Source organism: Fundulus heteroclitus, chromosome 19, assembly GCF_011125445.2.
Source record: "Fundulus heteroclitus isolate FHET01 chromosome 19, MU-UCD_Fhet_4.1, whole genome shotgun sequence".
NCBI classification, from domain to species: Eukaryota; Metazoa; Chordata; class Actinopteri; order Cyprinodontiformes; family Fundulidae; genus Fundulus; species Fundulus heteroclitus.
The window spans coordinates 8422070-8444861 of NC_046379.1; the positions used below are offsets into that span (position 1 = coordinate 8422070).

At 38.3% G+C, this 22792-nt stretch overlaps 2 protein-coding genes across 2 annotated transcripts in view; one reads left to right on the forward strand and one right to left on the reverse strand.

Moving 5' to 3' along the window:
* lamtor3 (late endosomal/lysosomal adaptor, MAPK and MTOR activator 3) overlaps positions 1-5870 on the forward strand; it is a 6396-nt gene extending 526 nt beyond the window's left edge. Inside the window, exons 3-7 of the mRNA XM_036150899.1 lie at positions 1384-1418; positions 1496-1554; positions 1741-1874; positions 5400-5463; positions 5576-5870. Coding sequence (XP_036006792.1) covers positions 1384-1418; positions 1496-1554; positions 1741-1874; positions 5400-5463; positions 5576-5649 — 366 coding nt within the window. The 3' untranslated portion in view covers positions 5650-5870. The remainder of the gene's footprint in view (positions 1-1383; positions 1419-1495; positions 1555-1740; positions 1875-5399; positions 5464-5575) is intronic.
* Positions 5871-7547: 1677 nt separating this feature from the next.
* On the reverse strand, positions 7548-21735 carry dapp1 (dual adaptor of phosphotyrosine and 3-phosphoinositides). The gene is made up of 9 exons (XM_012852647.3): positions 21467-21735; positions 15161-15283; positions 14628-14761; positions 13354-13484; positions 11471-11518; positions 11227-11289; positions 11050-11135; positions 9362-9449; positions 7548-8150 (listed from the first exon to the last, which is right to left on the reverse strand). The coding sequence occupies exons 1-9, from the start codon at positions 21523-21525 to the stop codon at positions 8127-8129; spliced, it is 756 nt and encodes a 251-aa protein (XP_012708101.2). The 5' UTR covers positions 21526-21735; the 3' UTR covers positions 7548-8126.
* Between the last annotated feature and the right edge of the window lie 1057 nt (positions 21736-22792).

Below are 22792 nucleotides of genomic sequence, written 5' to 3' on the forward strand. Positions count from 1 at the left end.
GAGTCTCGTGCTGCGTTGCAGCGTCGGTCAACTCCATCCTGCAGATTAACGAGCAACACAGCGGAACAGATGTACAGAGCTGCTGTTCAGCACGGCCATTAAAAGCGTAACACCTCCAAAACGTCCTAAGAGTTGTGTAACAGAAATACAGGATCTCAGCTGAAAAAGCAAAATGACTCAGAACAGCTTGCGTGGAGTTACTGATGTTTGTCAGTTTGCAACAAGCGTTAACCAAAATCACTATAAATGGCTTTTAAGATATATATATTGCTATGAAATGCTTAGCAAACACGGTTTGTGGAATTGTCTAACTTTAGTGGTTAGATTAAAAGTCTATTAGGCAAGGCGAGTTTATTTATGTCACGTTTTAGTAACAAGACAATTAAAAGTGCTGTACATGAACAGAAAGACACTTTAGAGGAAAATATTACAAAGGAAAATAAAACATTACTAGGTTTCTTTAGTTTCATTGTAAGTAACAAACTATATCTCTAAAATTCAAAGCTTAAGTGTTTCTGTTCATATATCAACAAGCTTAGTTTTTCTATTCATAGACTTCTTTTGTTTCATTGTAATAAGAATAAGCTAAATAAATCCATATCTTGACCAAGATGTGTTTTTCTGTTATTTCTTTTACAATTTTTTATTTGTTTGTTTGTTTGTTTTTAAATGACATTGTCTGTCCAGAGTAGAGTGATTGCTCAATGCAATTCAAAACATAGATCAGTTTTAGTGCAATCATGTTTAGGTAATAACAAATATGTGCTCTGGTTTCACAGTTTTGAATGCTAAAGCAAAATTCACGCTGCTAGTTGGAGTCTCACAGAAGATGCCTACGGCTAACGCAGGTTAGACTCTAAAGGTTGTAGAGAGGAATGAAAGCACATCTGAGAAAGAAAGGGAAAATCAGAATCTACCTGAAGTGATCAGTTTTCAACAATAATATCACCCTGAATAATTTTGACATTGTGCAACCCAAATCTAAACGCATTTCATAAGATCCACTGACCTGACTTCCCTCAAGTGGGAGTTACCTCAACCTTTTCCTGGTTTTATTTCGAAAATCAGACCCTGCTGGCAGTAATTTAAAATGATCAAACGGATATCTTTTCAGAACCCGCGATATAACTGAGGACAAATGAATCAGCGTTATGTCAATCAGAGTCAGCTCTCTGTAGTTTTGTGAAGCTATCCGTATGTTGTGGTAACCGCGTTGCATTTGTAAGCCAAAAATCATCAATGGAGTGTGTTGTCTGCGCCTGACATTCAGCACTGCTGCTGGTTTATTCACTGGGATTAGATGCTGCTGGTGATCAATGAAGCATTTTCGTTACGTGTTGTGATCCAGTGGTCATCGTATTTTATTTTATTTTTTTATTGCAGGATTTAAAGAGATACCTGTATAAACAGCTGCAAAGGTTGGTGATGTTGAAGTATCCCAGTTATCGGTGTTTATGCTTTCTCGAGTGTTGTATAATCGGTTTGTTCTCTTCAGCGTGGAAGGTCTTCATGCTGTTGTGGTCACAGACAGAGATGGCGTTCCGGTTATCAAAGGTAAGGCGGAGGTTCAGGCGTCTTTTGCTATGGAAATGTTTTTGTCCTGTTTTGATCTTGCCGATATTACACAGCGAAGCCTTAAACCCATTGAATAAGTTAGATATGTTTGCTCAGATGCAATTCAAAATGAAGGATGAGGATGTCAGCTTCTGTGTCTCTTATGTGGCTGCTGTGTCCCTCCAGTTGCCAATGACAACGCCCCGGTCCACGCCCTGCGACCTGGCTTCTTGTCTACCTTTGCTCTTGCCACTGATCAGGGCAGCAAGCTGGGCCTCTCCAAGAACAAGAGCATCATCTGCTACTACAATTCCTACCAGGTCAGTTGTTTCACATAATCTGTATTTCTGTTTTACTCCCTAAAGTCTTGTCCACACGATGGCATTGACAAGAAAAAAGAAAATCCCCACAAAAGGTCAGACACCAAATAGGAAAGAAATACTGTTAAGGCAACAAGAGCTAAAACTGGTATATTTACAGGGTCCTGGTACCATTTTTGGCCTGTTGCATTTCAATCACAGCAATTATGTTGTCTCTGATAAATAATTCAAGAGCACAATTTGTATCAATAGTCTGTTGATTGGTTTAACATGACGCCAAGAAGAAAGACATCAGCAACGACCTTAGAGAAGCAACTATTGCTGCTCATCAACCCTGGCAGACTAATTTCCTCACCAGTCTAAAAGACTCTTTCTTAAGGGAAAAGTATCATTTATCTTTAAAGGCTGCAACACAGAGACAATTTGTCTCGCTCCAGCAGCGAATGATGTCATTCTGTTCTCTCAGCCCTTTCTTTGAGGGTCTCCCTGCTGTTTCTCGACACAACGTCGTGGCAGAACTCTTTTCTTAAGGAGCGTCCGACTACTGTACTGTGATTGGACAGGATTTTAGATGGGTGTGTTTAGGCTGGAGAAGCGGAAATGTCTCACGTCTGATTTGTGATCTGTGGAGCTGCAGTCGCGCAGTTCAACTCTGGTGGTTTAAGCGGTTCAGTATGCCAATTGTGCTCACCTGCAGCATTTACTCTATAAATGATCCTAGCGGGGGCCGTCCCGCCACCGTAGTGTATTTGTTCTCATGGGAGCTTAAGACAGCTGCCAAAAGAGGCCAAAAGGAGTGTTTTACATATTAAAGTTCATGTAAAAGAAGTTTTGCACCATTTGATTTGACCACAAAGTCAAATTTGAGGCCATCGGTGCGACTGCGGAAGCTTGGCCCAAACTGGGTCATCCACAGGACGATGATATCGATCACAGCTGCAGATCGACAGCAGACTGGCTGCAAAAGAATAGCATCAATGTGTTACAGTTAGGAATGCACTGGTTTCTGTCTGTTACCATCTGCATGTATTTATAAATGTGCTCCGGTACAACAGAACCCGATACCAGTGTGGCAGGAGCTTCATTTCCCGTCCAATTATTGTGCACACAAATACTTGAGCCCAGGAAGCGGCGGTAATGACCTTAAAATGACTGCAATTCACATAAGTAGAAATCAGCGACAATGTATGGAAGCTGGACAAGCCGCCTAAGGGTGGTGTGACTTTAAACTGTAAGGGTAGTAGATGAGGAGCTGCTGTATGTCAGCGGTGTGGAAATGTTTATTAATGAACAAAGGTGAGAAAAGTAGGGCTGACTGCCAATTATGCTCAGCAAACGACGTGAAGAGGAACTAAATCTAGCACGTCCCACGCATGTCATTTGATGAAACATCCAAAAAGAAATATCAACACAGCGCAGAGCTTCAACGGCTCTTTAATGACAGTGGGAAACGGCAACGAGCAAGTTTGCAGAAAACTTAGAAGAAGCAGGAAACCACCAGTGCAGAGTGAAAACAAGAGGCTCTTACCAGTACATTGCTCTCTGTGACCAGCCACGACACATTGTTGATAACATGAGATTTATAACCTGGTTTCTGGAGCGAAGGTACGAGAACCACTTCTCTGACACAACGTTGCCTAATCTACACGCCTTTTAAAGAGGCACCTTTGTGGCTTTTTGCAGAGACGTTTTCAGCCCTTAACTCGACTGCTGATGTTTAGATGCACAGCGTTATCCCGATGTCCCTCATTAGCTCAGCGGCACACCGGAGAGACGAAGATTTTGCTCCACGGAGAGTCGGCTTGCGTGTAAAAGGTTCTCACACAATCCAAGCCATCGCAGATGTGTTTGACGTGTTTACTGTCGCACATCTTAGATGAAAACTGTTACAGACTAATTGCTAATAATGCAGAAATGCTGCTTTTTGTCAAGAAAAACTTGCCTTGCGCTTTTTAAAGGAGCTGTAAGTAAGATATTTACTGTCTAATGAACCCAAATCATTCTCATTTCTCACCTGGGATGGAACTAACATTCCCAATCTGTCCTCTCCATCAACAATGTCTTAGTCACACTTTTCTCCTTTCAAACCTAGAGGTACGGTCTGGAACCACTTCAGTCCAGAGCGTAGCCCGTGTTTACTTCATGGTTCCTCAGCCAATCATATGAGAGTTCCCAGGGTTACCAAAACAGAGCGCAGAATTTAGTATTTTATCTTGGCAAAAGAGCAGCAGCCTGCTAGAAAGAGAAGCAGACCAGAAATAGAAAATAATACAACATCATATATCTGTCCCGTGTAAAAATTCAGAAAGGTTTCACGCAGTTTAAAAAGGCATATTAGATTATTGGCAAAGCTGTTGTACCGATTTGAGCCACAAGGTGCCAGTATTACTTATAGCTCCTTTAAAGATGGGTTTAGATCCCACAGACAGACCTTACAGATACAATCAATAATCATTGATTAGTTAAATATTTAATTTACATTTAGGTGATGGTTGTGTGATGGCTGTTAAAAAGATTTAGAAAATGTCAAATTCCAATTATTTTGTTACTTAGAGTGGTTCTATGTCAGTAACATAATATAAGAGGGTAGCTATCTAAAGGTAAAATACACTAAAAGCGTATTTCTGTTTATTGGGCCTAATTAAAATTGCAAAGAGTGTAACAGCATATTTTTAGTACTCATATCAGCAAGTACTCAAAGGTAAGCAGTTTGGTGCCTCCCTAGTTACAGTGGTTCCACCAGACCTCGACCTAAACGAAATGTTGTGGTGGGATCATAAGAGAGCTGTGCAGGCGTCTATAACATGCTTGAATCTTCATGTCTTGTTTTTGTGCAAAGAAAAAGGCGCGCATTTGGTTGTAAAGTAAGACAATGAGGTTTCCAATACTTTCAAGCCCTTTAGTTGATTTTAGACTTAGACAACTTTATTTGTCAGAACGAAATTTCATTGCATACAGCTTGTAAATTGCAGTAAAATTAAATTACAGTATAAGGTGCAGCAGTGATTTAAAAGTAACAATTGAAATGTAAACAATGCAGGAGAAGTCCCAGTGCACAGGTGAGTATTTTTAAAAACCATTTGTATGTACAGACTGCCATTTTAGAAATGGAATAGTTTAATTGCCATTATAGAAATGAACAATGACATAAAAGATTAAATAAAATGCTGCTCATTTGCAGTGCGGAGATGAAAAGATAAAAACACACCAAGTAGAATGATCAAACATTAAAATGGTAAATATATTCACACAAATGAATATGAAAATGTTACACAGTGGCAGATAGAAGGGAAGTGTGTGTGGGGGGGGGGGGGGGGGGTTGAATTTTTTTTATTTATTTTGGTGCATATTGACATGACTGCAAATTACCTTTGTAATATGATGTATCATATAGTTGCTGCGGACTTATCAGATAAAAAGCCAAGAGGTAAATCTGACTTTACTACATGCCAAAGGAGCGCTACCGGATTGAGATAGTCTTCATTTTCTGTTTCCTTGATGACGTGTTATGTTTTTGTTGAACAGATTGTGCAGTTTAATCGGCTCCCTCTGGTCATCAGCTTCATTGCCAGCAGCAACGCCAACACAGGTAGCGTCACGTTTTACAAATGTCACGACTGTAGAGAGGTTCATTTATTTACATCAGATGTTTCTTGATAGTTAACAGCTGAGCGTTGAATGTTGCATTTCTGCGTCCTCAGGTCTCATCATGAGTCTGGAGAAGGAGTTGGCTCCACTAATAGAGGATCTGAGGCAGGTGGTGGAGGTGACATGAGTTCAGATCTGTAGCAGATTTCTTCAAATTACTCCCAACTCACCATATTCCTATCTTTTTGTTGAGCTGTTCATATCCTGTTGGGAAGACGTGTCTGCAGTTTTCTCATGGTTTGAATTGTGAATCAGTTTAATTAAACTTCCTGCTCTGTTGGCTTTAGTTTCATTCTTGTTCTATTGATTTAAAGTCGGAATAAATATTTGACAATTTTGACAACTAAAGTGGTTGAGCCTCTTTTGTTATTACGGTATTCATATATGCATGTACATGTATTTGTCAACCAACTACCAAGAATTAAAGCAACGTTGCAAAGAAGAATGGACCAAAAATAACTTGCCAATAACCTGAGAATTATACTAGACTAAAAACTATAATGACATTTTAAATTTGACCATCACACAGTCATATTTAACTATTTTGTACTTAAATGTTAGTTATATCATTATACAGTGTATTTGTGAAATTAGTCACTGAGTTGCGTATCATATTCATGTATGTTAGACTTCCATCCGTTATCTATACCTGCATCATTTCCGGCTCCCAGGAACCACCCTTTACCCAGGGACCTAAAACGGTCCTAACACATTGACAATGTTCGAAAACACGCTCAGACTGTACTTTCTGCAGTAACTCAACCGGCAGCTCCTGTGGAAAGTTGTTCTTATCTTCTGCTCTGTCCTGTCTTTGTCCATCACTGTTTGGTTTGGCTTATCCACAAAACAGGACAGGTCCAAACTACAATGAACAATTAGGTCTGCAGAGACGTTGATCAAGGCTGACCACCCCTCCATCCAGGACATTTACAGGTCTAGGGTCAGAAAGAGAGCAGTTAGCATCTCTGCAGACCTCATACATCCTGGACACAAACGGTTTGAAAAACCAGCTGCCACAGAGACAGTTTCTTCCTCCATGCTTTTAATCTGATGAACACGATGCACACCGGAAGAGTCTGAGTACACAGCTACACTGCTGTGAAACAAAATATGAATATACACACGAATGTTCCTTTATCCCTATTTTTATTCCTCTAAAGGTTTATATGTTTGTACCTAAGCTGTAGGCTGCAAAGACTTGTAACCGAAGTCAAATTTCTTGCTTCCTTAGTTTATTGGGCAACTGTGGCCAATAAAACTTAAAACCTCAAACTTTGGATCAAAGTGTAATACAGTATTGTCACACTAACATGAGTTTTTTTTTTTTCTTCTTCAAAATGTTTCAAATTACCTAAGGTGGATAATGCAATGTTAAAAGCTTGCTGTAACTGATAGCTTGACTTTGTGAGGATGCAAAATTAAATATCACTGTATCCTCTGCATAAAGGTGAAAAGTGCCATTGAAGACATTTTGTTAGCCAGTTTGTTGTTCTTTATTATAAATACAATAAAGCGAAGTGGGCCAAAGACAAATCCCCAGGGCTCACCTTTGGTCATTTTCATTAAACTTGAGGCAATAGTTTACGAATAAAATCATTGCCCACTTCCAGGGCTCCAGTGATTATTCAGTTTCTTTTTAAAACCAGATTGAAAGTCAGACAAGATGTTATTAAAATATACTTTATAAAAACTTTATGGAACTTCCAGAACCTCAGCGGGGACAGACTGAAATGGGCCTACAGTATTTTTAAAACTGTAAGGTGACCCTCATTTAACAATAGGATAACAAAGACAGATATCCATTAATTTCACACATAGTTTATCATATTTACTTGTATAAATTAGTGGATATGCTGTACACAGTGAAAGATAAAAGCTGGAATATGTCTTTTTAAACAATAAGCCCAGGTAACTGAAAATCAAGAGTCTAAAGCTTCAATGTGGATTTGTTAAAAATATAGAGGCAAAATGGTCTTTGAAAAAATACAGGAATAAAGAGATGTACCACAAGTAGTATGAGTTTTAATAATCCATTTATTAAATTCACAAGTTTTTATCTGATCTATTTATCAGTTAGAGACAAATTTCAGGCGGTTTTACTCCTGAGTGAGGTAAATGTAAAAAATACAAGGGGTTCATATTTACACAAAAAGCCATGAATAATTCTGACTTACTGATTGCAAAGTCTTGCTACTATCACCACATATCTTCTGGTGGACACTCTAACTCAAATGTTGAGTTTTAAATGAGCTACGAGTCAGTCACAAGTGTCAAATACAGCCAAACCCTTTCTGTGCTGCTGTGTCCATCTAAACTGTGCTGACGTGTCTTAGTTCACAGCCAAGATTGCATTAAAAATGCACATTATAACTAAAGAAGTTAATTACTTATTTATTTACATAAAACACATTCGCGTGAGTGCTGCTGTTTTCCATACACTGTTTTCGAGCAACTTTAGAGAACTGTCAAAATCCTTGTTCAAAGACCTAAAGGCAGTTTACTGAAAACTGATCATATGCTGTGTAACATATTCCAGATCTGAAGCATTCCTTTAGGTATCTTCCATGAAACGGCGCTGTCTCCAGGTGTCCCCATGGATGACTATCATCGTCCTTTCCTTATCTGTGACTGAAAGCAAAAGCAAAGTCATGTTTTGAGTCATGTTTTTAAAAAAAAGCCAAACTCAAATGCTGTTCTTGGTCTTTTTTTCCCCCTCCCATGGTTGCAAATTTGCCTTTAAGTGGTAAAAACGTCTGAGAGAAGAGTTAACAAGTGAGGAAATGGGGCTACTTCAGTAAAGAGGAAGTGGGTTTTTGTTACATAATCATTTACAAGTTTTCAGACTCAAACACGTCGTGTTGCAATGATCAACTGTCCTTCAGCCGCTCAATCCAGGTTATTCCCTCTATTTCATAACAAACCTCTGGACCGCTAAATAGTTAACCCTTTCAGGTGCCAGATAGACATTTCCTGAACTCAAAGAGTTATTTTTTTTTTTTTTCCAGGAAACACTGAGTCAGAATGATTGGGACTAAGTGTGAACTCACTGACAATTCAGATCATTTTCTGTTGTTTTAAATGTTTTCCAGGAACAGATTCCTGAAGGTTGCAATCTGTTAATTACAGTTGTACGTCTTTCCCAGTCTTGGTCCAAATCCTCAAGTTCTACAGAGGTCTGGTAATAAGTCATTCCTTTTTTTGTTAGGCATGATTGAATCAGACATGAATCTAAAAGTTTCTCAACGACTAGACAACCCAACGAATCAAGAATCTTTATTGTCACTACGTGTTGACATAATTACGCACAACACCCAGACACAACATGAACTGCACTAACACTTCCTGAGAAGCTTAAAGCGTGCAAATAGTCCCTAGCATCTAATAAGACTCCTGTTCGAATCAATGGACTGATAGCAGTCATAATAACAACAGAACTGCGTTCTTTAGAAGAAAACAACTTCCTTTTAGCAGGAACATGTCAATTCATCATCTGGCCTTTTTACTGGTGATACAACCGAAGATCATCTATGCAGGAAACATGGATGAACTTCTAGAAAGGAAGCAGGTGAAGAGCAGGGATTTCTGCTTAGCTACCAAAGAAAGTCTCTCCCTAGGAAAATAAATTGCTAAAGGATTAAAGAAACCTCAATAAGGTTTAAAATCAGGAGTGATAGAACTGCTATATTTGGGGAATAGATGAAGGAAACCATTGGGAAATCTTATGGTGCTAAATAATTGGAAGCTTTGGCAGAAAAAAATATGGAAGATGACCATTTTCTTACATTTATTCTCCTGGTACTGATTGGCATGCAGATGTGAATCAGTTTGTCGAAACTCACCAGTTTCCACTGGAGGATCTTGATCCATTCATCTGCCTCAATTCCCGTCTTTGCACAGAGATAAAATGTTCGCTCGGGAAACACGAGACTGTGGACAGAAAGAAACATGCAAAACTACTTTGAACACATAGAAAAAAAAACATAGCTTCAAGCACACATTGTGGTTTTCAAACAAGAAGAATATGCACTGTTGCAAACTTTAAAAAAACATACATTTTAAAAAATGAACCTAATCAGTCATCTGCAGTTTGTTTCCAGTTTAATTCTGAGATATTTAGTTTGACCTCTGCCCTGCTTTTTCCACCCGTCTCATCATCTAATTGGTCTCTTTTCTTCCTCTTTCTGTTGTTTGTCTATCCTATCAGCTTCCCCTTTAAGTTTTAGCTTTGCTTTGTTTTACTTTTACTTTCCAGAATAAGTTTTCACAGTGACAGACCTTTTTCTTAGCTCCTAGGTTATTTTTTCCTTAAGTTGTGATTTATTGGGTAAATCAAATGAATCACTTCTTTTGGCTCACTAAGACAAAAACCGAAACCCTCCCTTCATGTCGAAATAGATGGACTGAATGTGAAATTATTTTTAATGACTGTACCCACAGCTGGGATTCGGTTATGTTTCCTCCTCTGAACTTCCTTTTTTTTTTTTTTTTTTTTTTTTTACAGAAATGTAAAATGTTGCTTTTGTAGAGAAGTACAGCTCAGCATATTGGACTGCAGCACTGTGATCCTATAAGGGGCTTGACTCATAACTATTTTATGTGTTTTGGGGTAGGGTTACGATAGGATATGGCTGACAATACACATCTTTTCTCTTTATTTTTATTTTTATGTAATTTACAGATTAAAAAAAAGTGTTTTTTAAAAAAATATCTGATTTTGTGTGAAAAGGCTTCTTGTTTGGCCTGAATTCACTCTTGCGCAGCAACTCCTGACGTCAACACACGGTTTGTAGCGGACCCCACAGAGTCTTGTTGTCTGATGGTCAGGAAGTTCCACTTGGTTCTGTTCTTACCCTAATATCTTTTTCTTTCTTTTTTTGCTTCAGACATGGCTGATATTATTAGCCAACAGAGTGTACGATGCAACTCACAGTGCTGGTCACTTTTCAGAAGATGTTAAACTTCATCCAAGACAGACTCATTCAGACTCCAGAATTAATTTTATCCTACAATAAACCTAAGCTAAATAAACTATAATGCTGCTTTTAATGATAAAGCAATCTAAAGTTGAAACCAGATATTTACAAACACTATTACAAAACACACACACAACCTTTTTATTTTCTGATAATTAAGATCAAATCTTTCCTGATTTTGGCTACATAAGATTACCATAATTATTTCTTATTGCTAAATGCCAGAATAGTGGGCGAGATAACTTTTCTGAGAGTTGTCCTTCTTAAACTCAGAAGTTCTCATTTGTTTTATTTCTACATTTGTTCTCTGTAATATATTAAGTATCCTTCAGTTTTGAAATTCTGAATTTGTGGAGAATATGACCGGATGTTAATCCAGTGATTAAAAGAAAAAGAAAAACTGAAACAATTACAAAGGTAATTTGCAGTAAAACTTGTTTGAATTGTTGCTCTGATCAATCAGAGTTTAGAACCCATTGGGCCATTTCTTTCCATTAGAGAAGGAGGAATATTGATACGGTTAAGGATTCACACCAATATGGCAAGTCATGTACCAAAAGCAGTTCACTTTGTCCTGAGAATAGTCGAACTGGACTGCAGAACAGGACGTTAAATCCAACGTCCGAATGGGCTCCTCACACTGCAACAAGGAAATATGGAACTGAATATATGGAAACATGGAGTTATGCCGTTATCTCAAAGGTATACCCCAGAATCATGAAGAACCTCACCATTTTGTCTTTAAAGTACTTAAGTTCATATCTGTGGAGTGTGAACCACCTTTGCTTCCAGTTCTGCAAAAAAAAAAAAAAAAAAAATGTATCTTTAAACTAAATGTTTAAGGATAACTAATGTTAGTAACTAATGTTAGTTTCTGAATGTGAGTAGATCATCTACGGTTAAATTACATTTTCACTTGGAATCACAAACGCATCTGAGCGCAAACGTCCTGATAGATTGTTCCAATGTTCCTACCTTCACAAATGCTCCTTGTTTCACTAGATAGCCTTCCTTGGTGCCCAACTGTAATGACATACTGTGTGTCAGTGGAAAGGTAAGATAAATAGTTACAGTTATAAAAGTAAAACACAACTGAAGCAGTATTTGGAGACAAGACACACAAATGAGGTCAGATGGATGTGCTTTGCACTCTAGGTTGGAAAGCTGTAAAGTACTTGATTGTTTTAACCTAAAACATAAAATAATTGATAAGTAGGACAACATGATGGCTCCCTTGTTGCTTGACCTTTCATGTACAATCATGGGAAATACTAAATCTAGCCCATAATCTAACTGCTTAATGAACCATCTTTAACGCCAATAATTCTTAGTAGTTGTCAGATTTGATCAGTCTCTCACATTGTTTTGGATTAATTTTGCCCCCCTCTTTTTACTAACAATTCTTCAATTTATTAATTTCAAACATGAAACAAAAATCTTTATAGTCACAACATGTTTTTTTTTGTTTTGTTTTTTTTTAGACAGACACCAGATCAGATTGAGGTCTGGACTATTTAATTGCGATAGTCCAATTATTTTACTTTTTTCCATAAAACTGTAGACAGATGGACTCACATTCACCTCTTGAAGCCGTTAATATGCAGAGGAACTAATGGTCAAACTCAATGCTCACAAGATCCCATGTGGCTGCAAATTATTAACCTGCCAACACTGGGCTGCATGACTAATTTATTTGTGCTGATGTGCATTCAAATATGGTGCAAATGAAACAATGCAACAGAAATCTGTTGCATTATTTCCTGCTTTGAGTGAACTAAATAATTAGGACATGACACAGCAAGCTTTAATTTTTTTTCATTATACTCCATTTTTCTGAGACACGGAATTTTGGGTTTTATGTGGGCCATAAACATCAAAATAAAAATAAATAAATGCTTGAAATATTTTATTCCTAGATGAGTGGTACAAAATATTAAAGGATTTAACAATATTAAAATGTTTTGAAATGTACCTAATCTCAGTGACTTCATTTAAAACAACTTTCCAATCAGCTCATAGTCCATTAGCTGTAGTTCCAAAACTGTTATACCCTGATAAGAGTGAGATAGGTGGAACCTCCTCAAGTTTCGCCACCAACTTTCTTGTTTTTGGTAACTTCAAATATTTCCAAACGGCCAAATTGCTTTTCTCTGTATGCAACACAGCAGTATCCTGTTTCAGTTTGCAGCAACAGGTGTGGGAGGGGTGCAATACTTTAACAGTTTTGAAACCATAACTTTATAAACCTCAGTGTACCTGGCACAGGTAACTGGTACATGTCTGTATAAATAAAATGTTCAAAAACCAAAAGCTTCCTGTTTTTGTTCCTTCCAGGGGCTCTGCTTAGGCTTCACAGCTTGGACTCATTAGAAACAAGGACAGAACGTAATAAACAGGACTTCAACCCGCTTCTGCATATGTTGATAGGTACTATGAGGGACATGCAAACCCAGAAGTTCCTTTGAACCGAACTTCCTCTTAAAACCCCCCGCTTTTCCATCTTGTTCAAATCCTCCATGCAACAGGTCTGTTGTTTAGGCCTTCTTTCTTATGTACATTGTACATTTTGCAACATTGACAGAATAAATCAGAGAGAAATCGAAATATTTTTTTTTTTTAAATCTGATATTCATAGGATTGGCTGCAGACATTTTGTCTGTAAAATTAAAAATTAGGTCAAATTAGTATCAAATATATTTTAATGCAAATTGGGGTTGAGTGAAAAATGCCTATGTTGTCTCTTAATAATAAGGTTTCACATCAGAATGAAATGCAATGATTTTCATGAAACTTAACATTTAATAAACCTTAAAAAATTATAAATCAGTAAGAAAAAGGAAAAGCAAGACTTGTCATACCGATGGTGCTTTGGCCACCAGATCATCTTTCGTCCGACCCGTCTGTATAGCAGTGTGCACTCGCACTGACTCGTAGATGGACGGCTCCTCCACACGCCACGGATACGGACTCTTGAGCACCATGAGGGTCCCTGGTTAAACACGGAGGGTAGGTTACAATGTTTACATCATTACTCCCTCAGACATTTGTGCATTTAACTTGTGTTTTTTTTAAGTAAGAAGACGTGAGAAAATAGCACTTAGTTGTTGTAATTATCACAGTGAGGTTGTCAGATACATTACAGTAAGTGCTCTCTATCATCTGTCCATCTCCAGTACATTCTATAGTAAGCGTGTTTCCGTACGTCCATCCATTGTCTCAGTTAGCAGGTTCCGTACCTTCTGCTATTATCATGAGTTACATTGGATCTGTATAATTCTGGAGAAAAGCATCTTAAATGTGGTTCTGTTTTTTCAAAGCATGTCTGGATGGGAAAAGGTGTACAAGGACTGTCCCTTTTTGGAGGTATAATCCCTGTGACCAAGCCTTAGGTAAGCAACACACAATGAATGGATGTATAGATAGATGATGGTTTACATTAGATTACTGATCAACAAGACTGGTATTTCACATTAACATAATCTACAAGGACTGTGCAGATTAGACAATGGCACATAGGAGGAACCCCCCCCCCCCCCCCATCAGCAGCAACATTACAGTGCAGGAATGCCACTAAACCACCAATGAAGCATATTTCGGAGCTGATTATTGATTACAGCTAGGCTTCTTAGGACACCACCAACTGTGACTGTACAAGTTGTTAAAGATCAAATGGAACAGTTGAATATGGAGATATTATGTCCTGCAACAAATACTATAAAACTGCACTTCATAAAGATATTTTGATTAAAATGCTTTACTTTTGAACCAATAAAATCAAGCAACCAAAATTGTACTTTTAGCAAAGCTACTTTAAAGTTAACCAATAAACAGAACTACGAATCTAAGTATGCGTAGATGGCTACCCCCCCCACCCCCCACCCCCAACTTTCTTCAATTTTGTGAACGAAACAAAGTGCAATCAAAAAAAGAGGGGAAAAAATAGAAAAGGGGATTCAAATAACTCAACACTAAACCTTTTTTGAAAATCTCCAACAAAATTCCTAATAGTATAAAATTGGCAGTTATTTTACATACGTAGATTGACTATCATAAAGTCTAAAAATAGAAGCAGTTTCATTTATGAACTGGTGAACTGAATTAATTTTGTCTGTGAAAATCCACGGGTTCATACCTGCATCACTTCCCAGGAGAGGCTGGTTGGCGAAATGGTTGATGAAGTCCTGAAGGCTTTGGAACTCGTTAAACCCAAATATATAGATGTTGTCTCTGCGTGTCACATGAAAATGCTTCACTGAATCCTTCGCTCTGTGTTTCAAAGGTTGAGAAAAATAAAACATTTTAATCAAGCATATCTTTTGTTTGGCACATGGAGATTCAACACATACAACGTTTACGTAAGAATTTTTCTACGACTTCTGAATTCATCCTTTTTTAATTCTATGTGGAACGTCTAGAACCCCTTGTCCTACCATGATTTTAGACTTGTCTTTGTCAGTATAAAATCAATTTGAAACCATATACTAAATGTATTGACAAGACTGCATTCCAAAAATAGGATATATAAAATTAAAAGCAGAGGACTGAGTATGGATCCCTGAGGAACTCCACATTCAACAGTAGCTCCAGGATGTAATCCAGTTATTGCCTGACCCATACAGGAAACAATCTGTGTTGGGGTTTTTAAGTTTTTTTCATTTGACATACCTGACAGAGAGAGCAAAGCAGCCAGGACCGTCGTTACTGTTCCTCAGGAGGTAACTCCCATCCACCCCATTGGACAGGAGGAGAGCCTCTGCAGCGTGCCGGGACAGGTCATAGTGGTACCACCTGCAATGAAAGTCATGAAAGTAAAAATATATATATATTACAGCAATAAAGATTTCATCTGAACAATTTATCTTAAGCAACAAATAGGGTTCCATCTGCATCAGCTGAAATATAGTGAAACTTGTCAGTGTTTCATCCCAAGTATCCAACAGCAATTGTGGAGAATTAGGAAGCTAATATTTGTCCCAGGTTAGAAAAACAATGTTGTTTGATATGCATTTGTTTTTCCAAATCTTCAATCCATGAAGTTCATCAGTAGGTCCTAAAAATCAGATGAGCAGAAATTCTAATGATTTATTTGGAAAATTGTACGCTCTAAACTTGTGATGCCATTGCCTAAGAGGAGGCATTATGGAGAGGCTGTTTAATGGAGAGATTTGTTTTAAGTGATAAAGTTTAGTGTTCTCTTAAAGACCTGATGGAGTTGGTCTGGTGAGCTAGAATTAGCTTGTTTATCCTGTAATACATAGATACATTGCAAAAAAAAAAATAGATTTATGTACAATCCACATTGTCTGCTGTCAGCAGAAAAACATCACTAATGATTTATATCTCTTTGCGTTGTTCTCCAGTGCATCACTGGAGTCATTTTGACCAGGATTTATCTTTCAATTCTTAGATCCAACAAGCAAACTCCTTTTTTGTGGAAAGTTTCCGAAAATCCTGAAAACTCTGCCCCAAAGTGATGCTAAAAATATAATCAAGGTTGAATTGTCACAAAAAAAAAAAAAAAAAAAAAACTGCTTTAAAATCTCAGAGTTGCTCCAAAATATTTCTGCTTCAGACAAGATATGGCTGATTACAATTAGAATTTTATTGATATAGTCTTTGAGACAAATAAACCTATTAATGGTGTTGCATTTGCAACATTTTATTGATTCCATAAAATGTTTTATGTGCTTTGCTCAGTACAAATAATGTCTAGATCTAGAATTAGGGGGAAAATCATTCTAAAATGTATTGTAACAAATTTCAAATTAACAGAGTTAAAGGGTTATAGAGGTACAGAAAACAAAACGACAGCAAATAAAGTTAGTAAACTTAAAGATAATTGACAAGAAAAATGAAAATAGAGATAAGAAATACAACGGCACCTTGGTATTAACTGTAAATTGGGGAAAAAAAGATCTCACAACAAAACTCATCTGTTTATGTTACTTTAAAGACCCAGCATTCCCATTTGATTTTGAAGAATGTTTAAATCCATCCAAGATTTATTTGAACTTAGTTTAACAATTTAGTTATTTAACAGACGAGTTCACAACAGAATCAAATCAGAAATACTTTAATAATCCCAGAGGGAAATTGCTGTTTCAGTACAACCACCATCACAAACAGCTAAAAGAGCTAGTATTAGGATTCCTAAAGATTAATCCAAAAACTAGGAGCTACACAATGAAAAACAGTTGACTGAGTATGGACCCCTGAGGAACGCTACATGTGAGGGAAAAACAATCCTTTAACTGTACTAAAATCACCCTGTTTGTGAGGTTGTGAGGCTAAACCAGATGATGACAGCCCTTAACACTAACATGTTGTAAGATTGTTTAAACTAAAAAATGTCACAATGATGTACATAGTTGGTTGCAATTTAAACTCCCTTTTTACGTAACACAGTGAAGTTTGAAAACAAATCAGCACAGAGTGAAAGAACAGCCAGCAGAGCAGAGGAACCAAATACATTTCATCTGTCTAAATGTGACACAGACGCGAATGAAGCCAGTACAACGGGATGTGAAAGTTCCAAATTTGCATCGAATGTTTGGACGTGTTCTGTAAAGATAGACTGACATTTTGAACTTGAGAAAGTGAAGATATAAAAAAGCACACTGATCTGATTAACTCATTGCATTGTCTGTAAATCTGAAAGACAAGACACATTTTATTGGTTTACGTTTTATTTGTGTTATAGTGTGCTGGGTTTTATGAACGTCACGTTATGAAGTTTGAAATTTTACAGCTTCTCTTTTCTTTAGTCAGATTCCATCTGATGATGGATGAAATCTGAGATCTAGCAACAGCTGAAATCTACCAAATTATTTCTCATTTCTAGTTTTTAATGTCTCAGGCCGTCAAAGCAGGCTGTTTGTTCAGGAACTAATCTGTGGTTTTAAATGTTCCACTCCTCACAGCTCCCAGGTGGAGTTTACGTCACCAGTCGTGATAAAGTTTAGTCTGTTAGAGCAATTTGGTTCATGTAGGATCACTGTAAGGCTGCAGGACAGAAGTTATCGCGAATTGAAATAGTGTTCATTAACTTTTTCCATCTGAAACAAAACACACTGATAAAATGTATTAATCAGATGACACACTGGTTAATATATCTATGAAGCTACACAAAAACATCAATCCATCCATCCATCAACCTCCATACTCAATTATTTGATCATGCACTTATGGACAGACAAGCTGCTGAAATGAGGTTGCGGTTTTCCAAGGCCCTTCCTGATGGAGGCTTTACCTCGGTAAGATAAAAGCTATTCACCAAGCATCTTAGTCCTTAAGAGAGCTCCAAATGTGAAATTGAGAAAAGCAAAATTGTTTGTGATCGACGTGAACGCACCTTAAAGGTACGTCCACGCCAAACATGAACAGGCCGAGTTTTTTGCGTTGATCCCTTGCTGTTGGTCGCCTGACATTTCGCCTCTCTCTCGCAAACAATTCTCGCTGACAACACGATGAAATTTCGCCCAGCTTGTTTCGCCGTGTCGTCAAACAGCGGGGTGAGTATATATCGGCTTGCCGGTTCCTCTTGTCTGTTCAACTCACCATGGTGGACATGGTGTTTACCAAGTGAGTCACCATGCTGTATCTAATGTGGAAAGCTGAAAAACGGTCTCGACGCTGTCGTCCACCAGATTTTCCACCAGCTGCTCCAGGAGCTGTGTGTGGATGACGGTCATTTTCAGCGGTACGTCCATCTGTCCAGGACCCAGCATGAAGACAAGCTGTCCTTCGTCAGAGGACGGATCACACTCCGGGACAACAATTACAGGTGCCCCATCCCCACTGCACAGCACCTTTCAATCCGTCTTCAGCCAGTAAATCAATCAGTGCTCAATAGAAATATAGTTTAATTGTACAGTCTAAATATGTAACATATGAACCCCCCCCCCCCACCAAAGTACTTAAAGTAGCACCAAGTAATTTTCGAGCGCCGCTCAAAGAGAGAGAGGGATCGCTGTATGTGGATGGAACGTTTTAACTGGCTTGAATGGGTCTATTTGTAGCTCTTGTTTGAAGGCGCTTATTTTGTTGCCCAAATAAGCGACTTCTCCGTCAAAAACATACCCGATAAACTGCAACCTGTGACTTTTACAAGAAATTTACAAGAAACTTCAAAGAAAGTTAAAAGCCACTTATAAAAAACGTTCCTGGTAACACTGATTTTGATGCCAATGGCCTTACAATGGGCTGCCATATAGCTGTTCGACTTAACGCGAGAATGAGGACAGAGCCGCAAGACTGCAACCGGGTCGGTGCATAGAAAGTTGCAAGTATGGTTTTTCGGCCAGAGACAGTAGGAGGAGATGACAGACCCCTCAATCATCTCATAAACACTTAACATCACAGGGACTAGAAAAGGATGTATTAAGGTAAAAATGTTACTTAGCGCTACTTTAAGCAGGGGAAAGTGTGGAACCATTCAAACAGTGGAGGAAATGAGCACAAAAACCTATTCAGCAAGCATACAATTATTGATATAGGCAAGGCAAGGCAAGGCAAGGCAAATTTATTTATATAGCACAATTCAGTACAAGACAATACAAAGTGCTTTACATGATTAAGATATACCAAAATAATAAAATGTAGATAGAAAATAGAATAAAAGCAAGTAGGGATAGAATGTAGTAACAAAAAAGAACATTAAAAACAGTAAAACTGTTTAACTAGAACAATCAAAGGCAACTTTAAACAGATGTGTTTTTAATCTTGATTTAAAAGAACTCAGGCTTTCCGCACTTTTACAGTTTTCTGGAAGTTTGTTCCAGATATGTAGATAAGATAAAACTTTATCTTCCCACATAGCAAGAAATTATTTAGTTTCAGTAGCCGGACAGGTTAGAGGCGCACCTCTAATAAAATCATTTTTATTGAGGATAAATATATGATAGGAAACATTAAATAATCATGAAATGTATAAATAATATAGTAAAGGGGAATTTCAATATAATTTACAGACTGTAGAACGGTCTCAATAATAAGCATTTTAAAAGAACTGGAAAAAGTCACAGAAAAATATAAATTTAAATACACACTCTAGACAAGTACAATAATTTACACTCAATATACATAAAATATGTAATAGAAGTGAGAAAGTAGTTGCTGTATGATCTCCGTATCATAACATAAATGACCATCTAGAAATTTACTTGTGTGATGCCATCTGGCACCACATTTGATCGCTGCACGTATTTCTCACTTTTTAGACTGGTGCATGATAGCAGAGAAAAAGACGCACTGAGAAAAAGACACATTGATCGCTCGGCAAACTGCTTCATAGTCTGCCTCTACGCACTGTCATCCAGGGACCAAATTATCTTTCAACACCTCTCCATTCTTCACTTTTCTTTCTTCGTTTTATGTTGGTCATTTTGACAAATACAGCCTCTTTATACAATTAGCCAATGACAGTAAATTGCTGACATTTGAGTGAACTTTAATATCAAATGCCGTATGGCAAGTAAACATAAGATAAGAATTCCTTTATTGTCCCGCATTGGGGAAGTTCAGGTGTAAGAGTGGCAATTATGCAGTTACAGACAATATTTAGCAATGACGAAAAGAAAAAAAGAGAACAAACCAGTCTAATCTAAAGTTGGCTCTAAAGAAACACCAAGAGTAGAAGATAAAAGTAAATAAGCAAATCAAAATGATGAGGATGTAAATAAGATGTATTCAAACATCTTGATGCTGTGTGACAATAATTAAAATAATTAAGTTTCATTATTATGATTCACATCCAGTTAAACTGGTTACTTTCTCTCCACTGATTACTACGACCACATTTGTGTTTTGTTTTCTGTTTTTGTGTCTTGTATCAACCAATCACAGCTCTTAGAAGGCAGCGTCACATCGAGCAATGGGGTCAACCCCACCTCCTCACTGAGACACAAATGAATGTTGTCTCCTTACTAACTACTAGAATTATCTGAATTATCACATCTTAAGATAAAACCCCTTGGCCGGATCTTTTTAGGCTCTGGACAACATGAACATCAAAGTTTCCAGGACACATTTCAGGTACCTGCAACATCTCGGCTGATTTCTTCTGATTCAGGAGGTGAGGGAAGAAGTTAGAGTTCCCTTTCCAACATCCATTGTTTGTCTATGCCTGCTTATCTGTGCCGGTTTTTGGCAGGCTGGTGCCCATTTTCAGTGGTCATTGGGAAAGAGGAGGGTCACACCTTGAACAGGTCACCAGTACATCACAGGACAACCCAGAGACACATAGAAAACACACCAATGCCCACACACATACCCCTAAGGGTAATTTAGAAAGACCAATTAGCATAACAGTTATTTATTTGGACTGTTTAACGAAGCTGGAGTACCCACGCCACATACACAAGCAGTCTCCATGCAGAAAGACCCCAGGCCGGGATCCAAACCCAGGACCTTCTCGCTGCAAGGCAACAGTGCTACCAACTGTCCAGGCAGCCTTAGCGGTGAGACAATCTATATAGTTGCAACACAGTGTCCGATGAAACCAGAGCCTGCCACTCCACGGGGGACATCCTAGCTCTCCACGTGATACTTAAAAAGCCTATTGCCAACATCGTGATAGTAAAATAATGACATGTGGTTTAATGTTTAAACAAGCTGCAGATAATGTCCAGCTCCCAAACTCAGGAGAAAATCTTAATGGAAAATCCTTCACTGCTTGGGTCACTTCTGCACGTTACTACGTATTCCTCCCATTTCAACGTACTTCACCACATTGTGTTTTTTATTTCAGATATTAAGACAACTCTAAGAATAACCAAGGGGTTCTTTGTGAAATTTGCAGCTGGAAACAAATTGGAAGCAGATTTTATATTTACTCCCCATAGGTTCAACCCCACCATTGCTAAATGAAAGTTAAAACCCTCTGTGCTGGTTGCAAGGCAGGACTGCTTTTACAGCCACCAGGTGTGCTGACCCTCAGGTGAAAAGGAAAGGTGAAACGATATATAAACTCACCCCAAGCTCTCCAACTCGTCGCTCAGGTCTTCGTTGGAGGCATTGCTGTAGACACTCATCTCTGCGTCAGCCACCTCCTCACCTCTGAGATCCTCTGCCAGATCTGCAGCTGCACAGGGAAGTGAAAGCAGTCGGCGTGAGTCCGGCACGCCCAGGAGGAAATGAGCTCAGACACAGGAGAGCGCCCTCGCCACACGCAGAAGCCTTTAAACTGTGCCTGTCAGTTCAGCTTTACAGTGAGAAATAATTAACCTTGCAGACAGTTAAGCAGCAGCAGCAGCTGACACAACTTGTGACCTTTAATAATCTCACTGTCCTGTTTAGATGGGTTTTCTTGTAGAAAAAAAACAACAACTGCCAGAGAGTTTAATCAACAAAAATCAACAACCAAAAATACCAGGAAAGAACGCTGTGATCTATTTGACGTGAACTACAGAACAGCATTGGGGATTTTTAGACAGAAAGACATCCAAGTGAGCCACATGAATTTTTTTATTTATTTTTTTTATTAAGAGTGACCCAAACCTCAGCGATCGCAGTAGCGGGCCGGGCCAGTGGGCCAGGCCATCGTCCGGGCCGTCCGGAAAAACTCCTGATGGCCAGTCCGCCCCGTAAGTGAGCCACAGAGCCACTTGCGGCTATGGAATTGCAGGTTGCAGACCCCTAATCTAGCAGATGATTGTATCTCAATATGGCGGAAGCTTTAAGTGAAACACCTTAATTTTTAAATCATTGTTAAAGTAAGGCCAAAGGTAAAAAAATGAAAAATAATTGGTCCAAGAGACCAATCAGTTTCAGTTTCTGTAACAGTGCATACCATCTTAAGAAACTGATTTAGTATTATATCTTCAGTATAGTGGCCATAACAGGACCGGTTCTACAGGGGCACTGGCCCCTGTTGGCCCCTGTCTAGAACCGCCCATGGTTATAGAGAAACTTTAATGTGGAATGTTTCACATTATTGGCTTTATTTGAAATTAATCTGCTGGGAACATTTGACGCACACTTCCACAAATGTTTAAAGTCTGAAGATGCTTGAGGTTTTCACACATTTAGCAAATATTTTCTGGAAAGCCCAGACAGGTAAAGGCCCAGGAGATAAAGCCAAAAGTCTTTTTCTCTGGTGACCTTTTCCAAATTTTGCCTCAGTATCACAAAACATTCCCAAATCAGATAGGAATATAATGTCCCTTCAGTATTTTCAGGGACCTTCCTGGAATGTCCCTTAGTTTTGGTTAGTGGTAGCTTGCCAATAGGGGTGGTTGGGTGCTGCCCTACACAAAATAACAGGAAAAAAAGTGCAGACAAAGTAAACATAATTGCGAA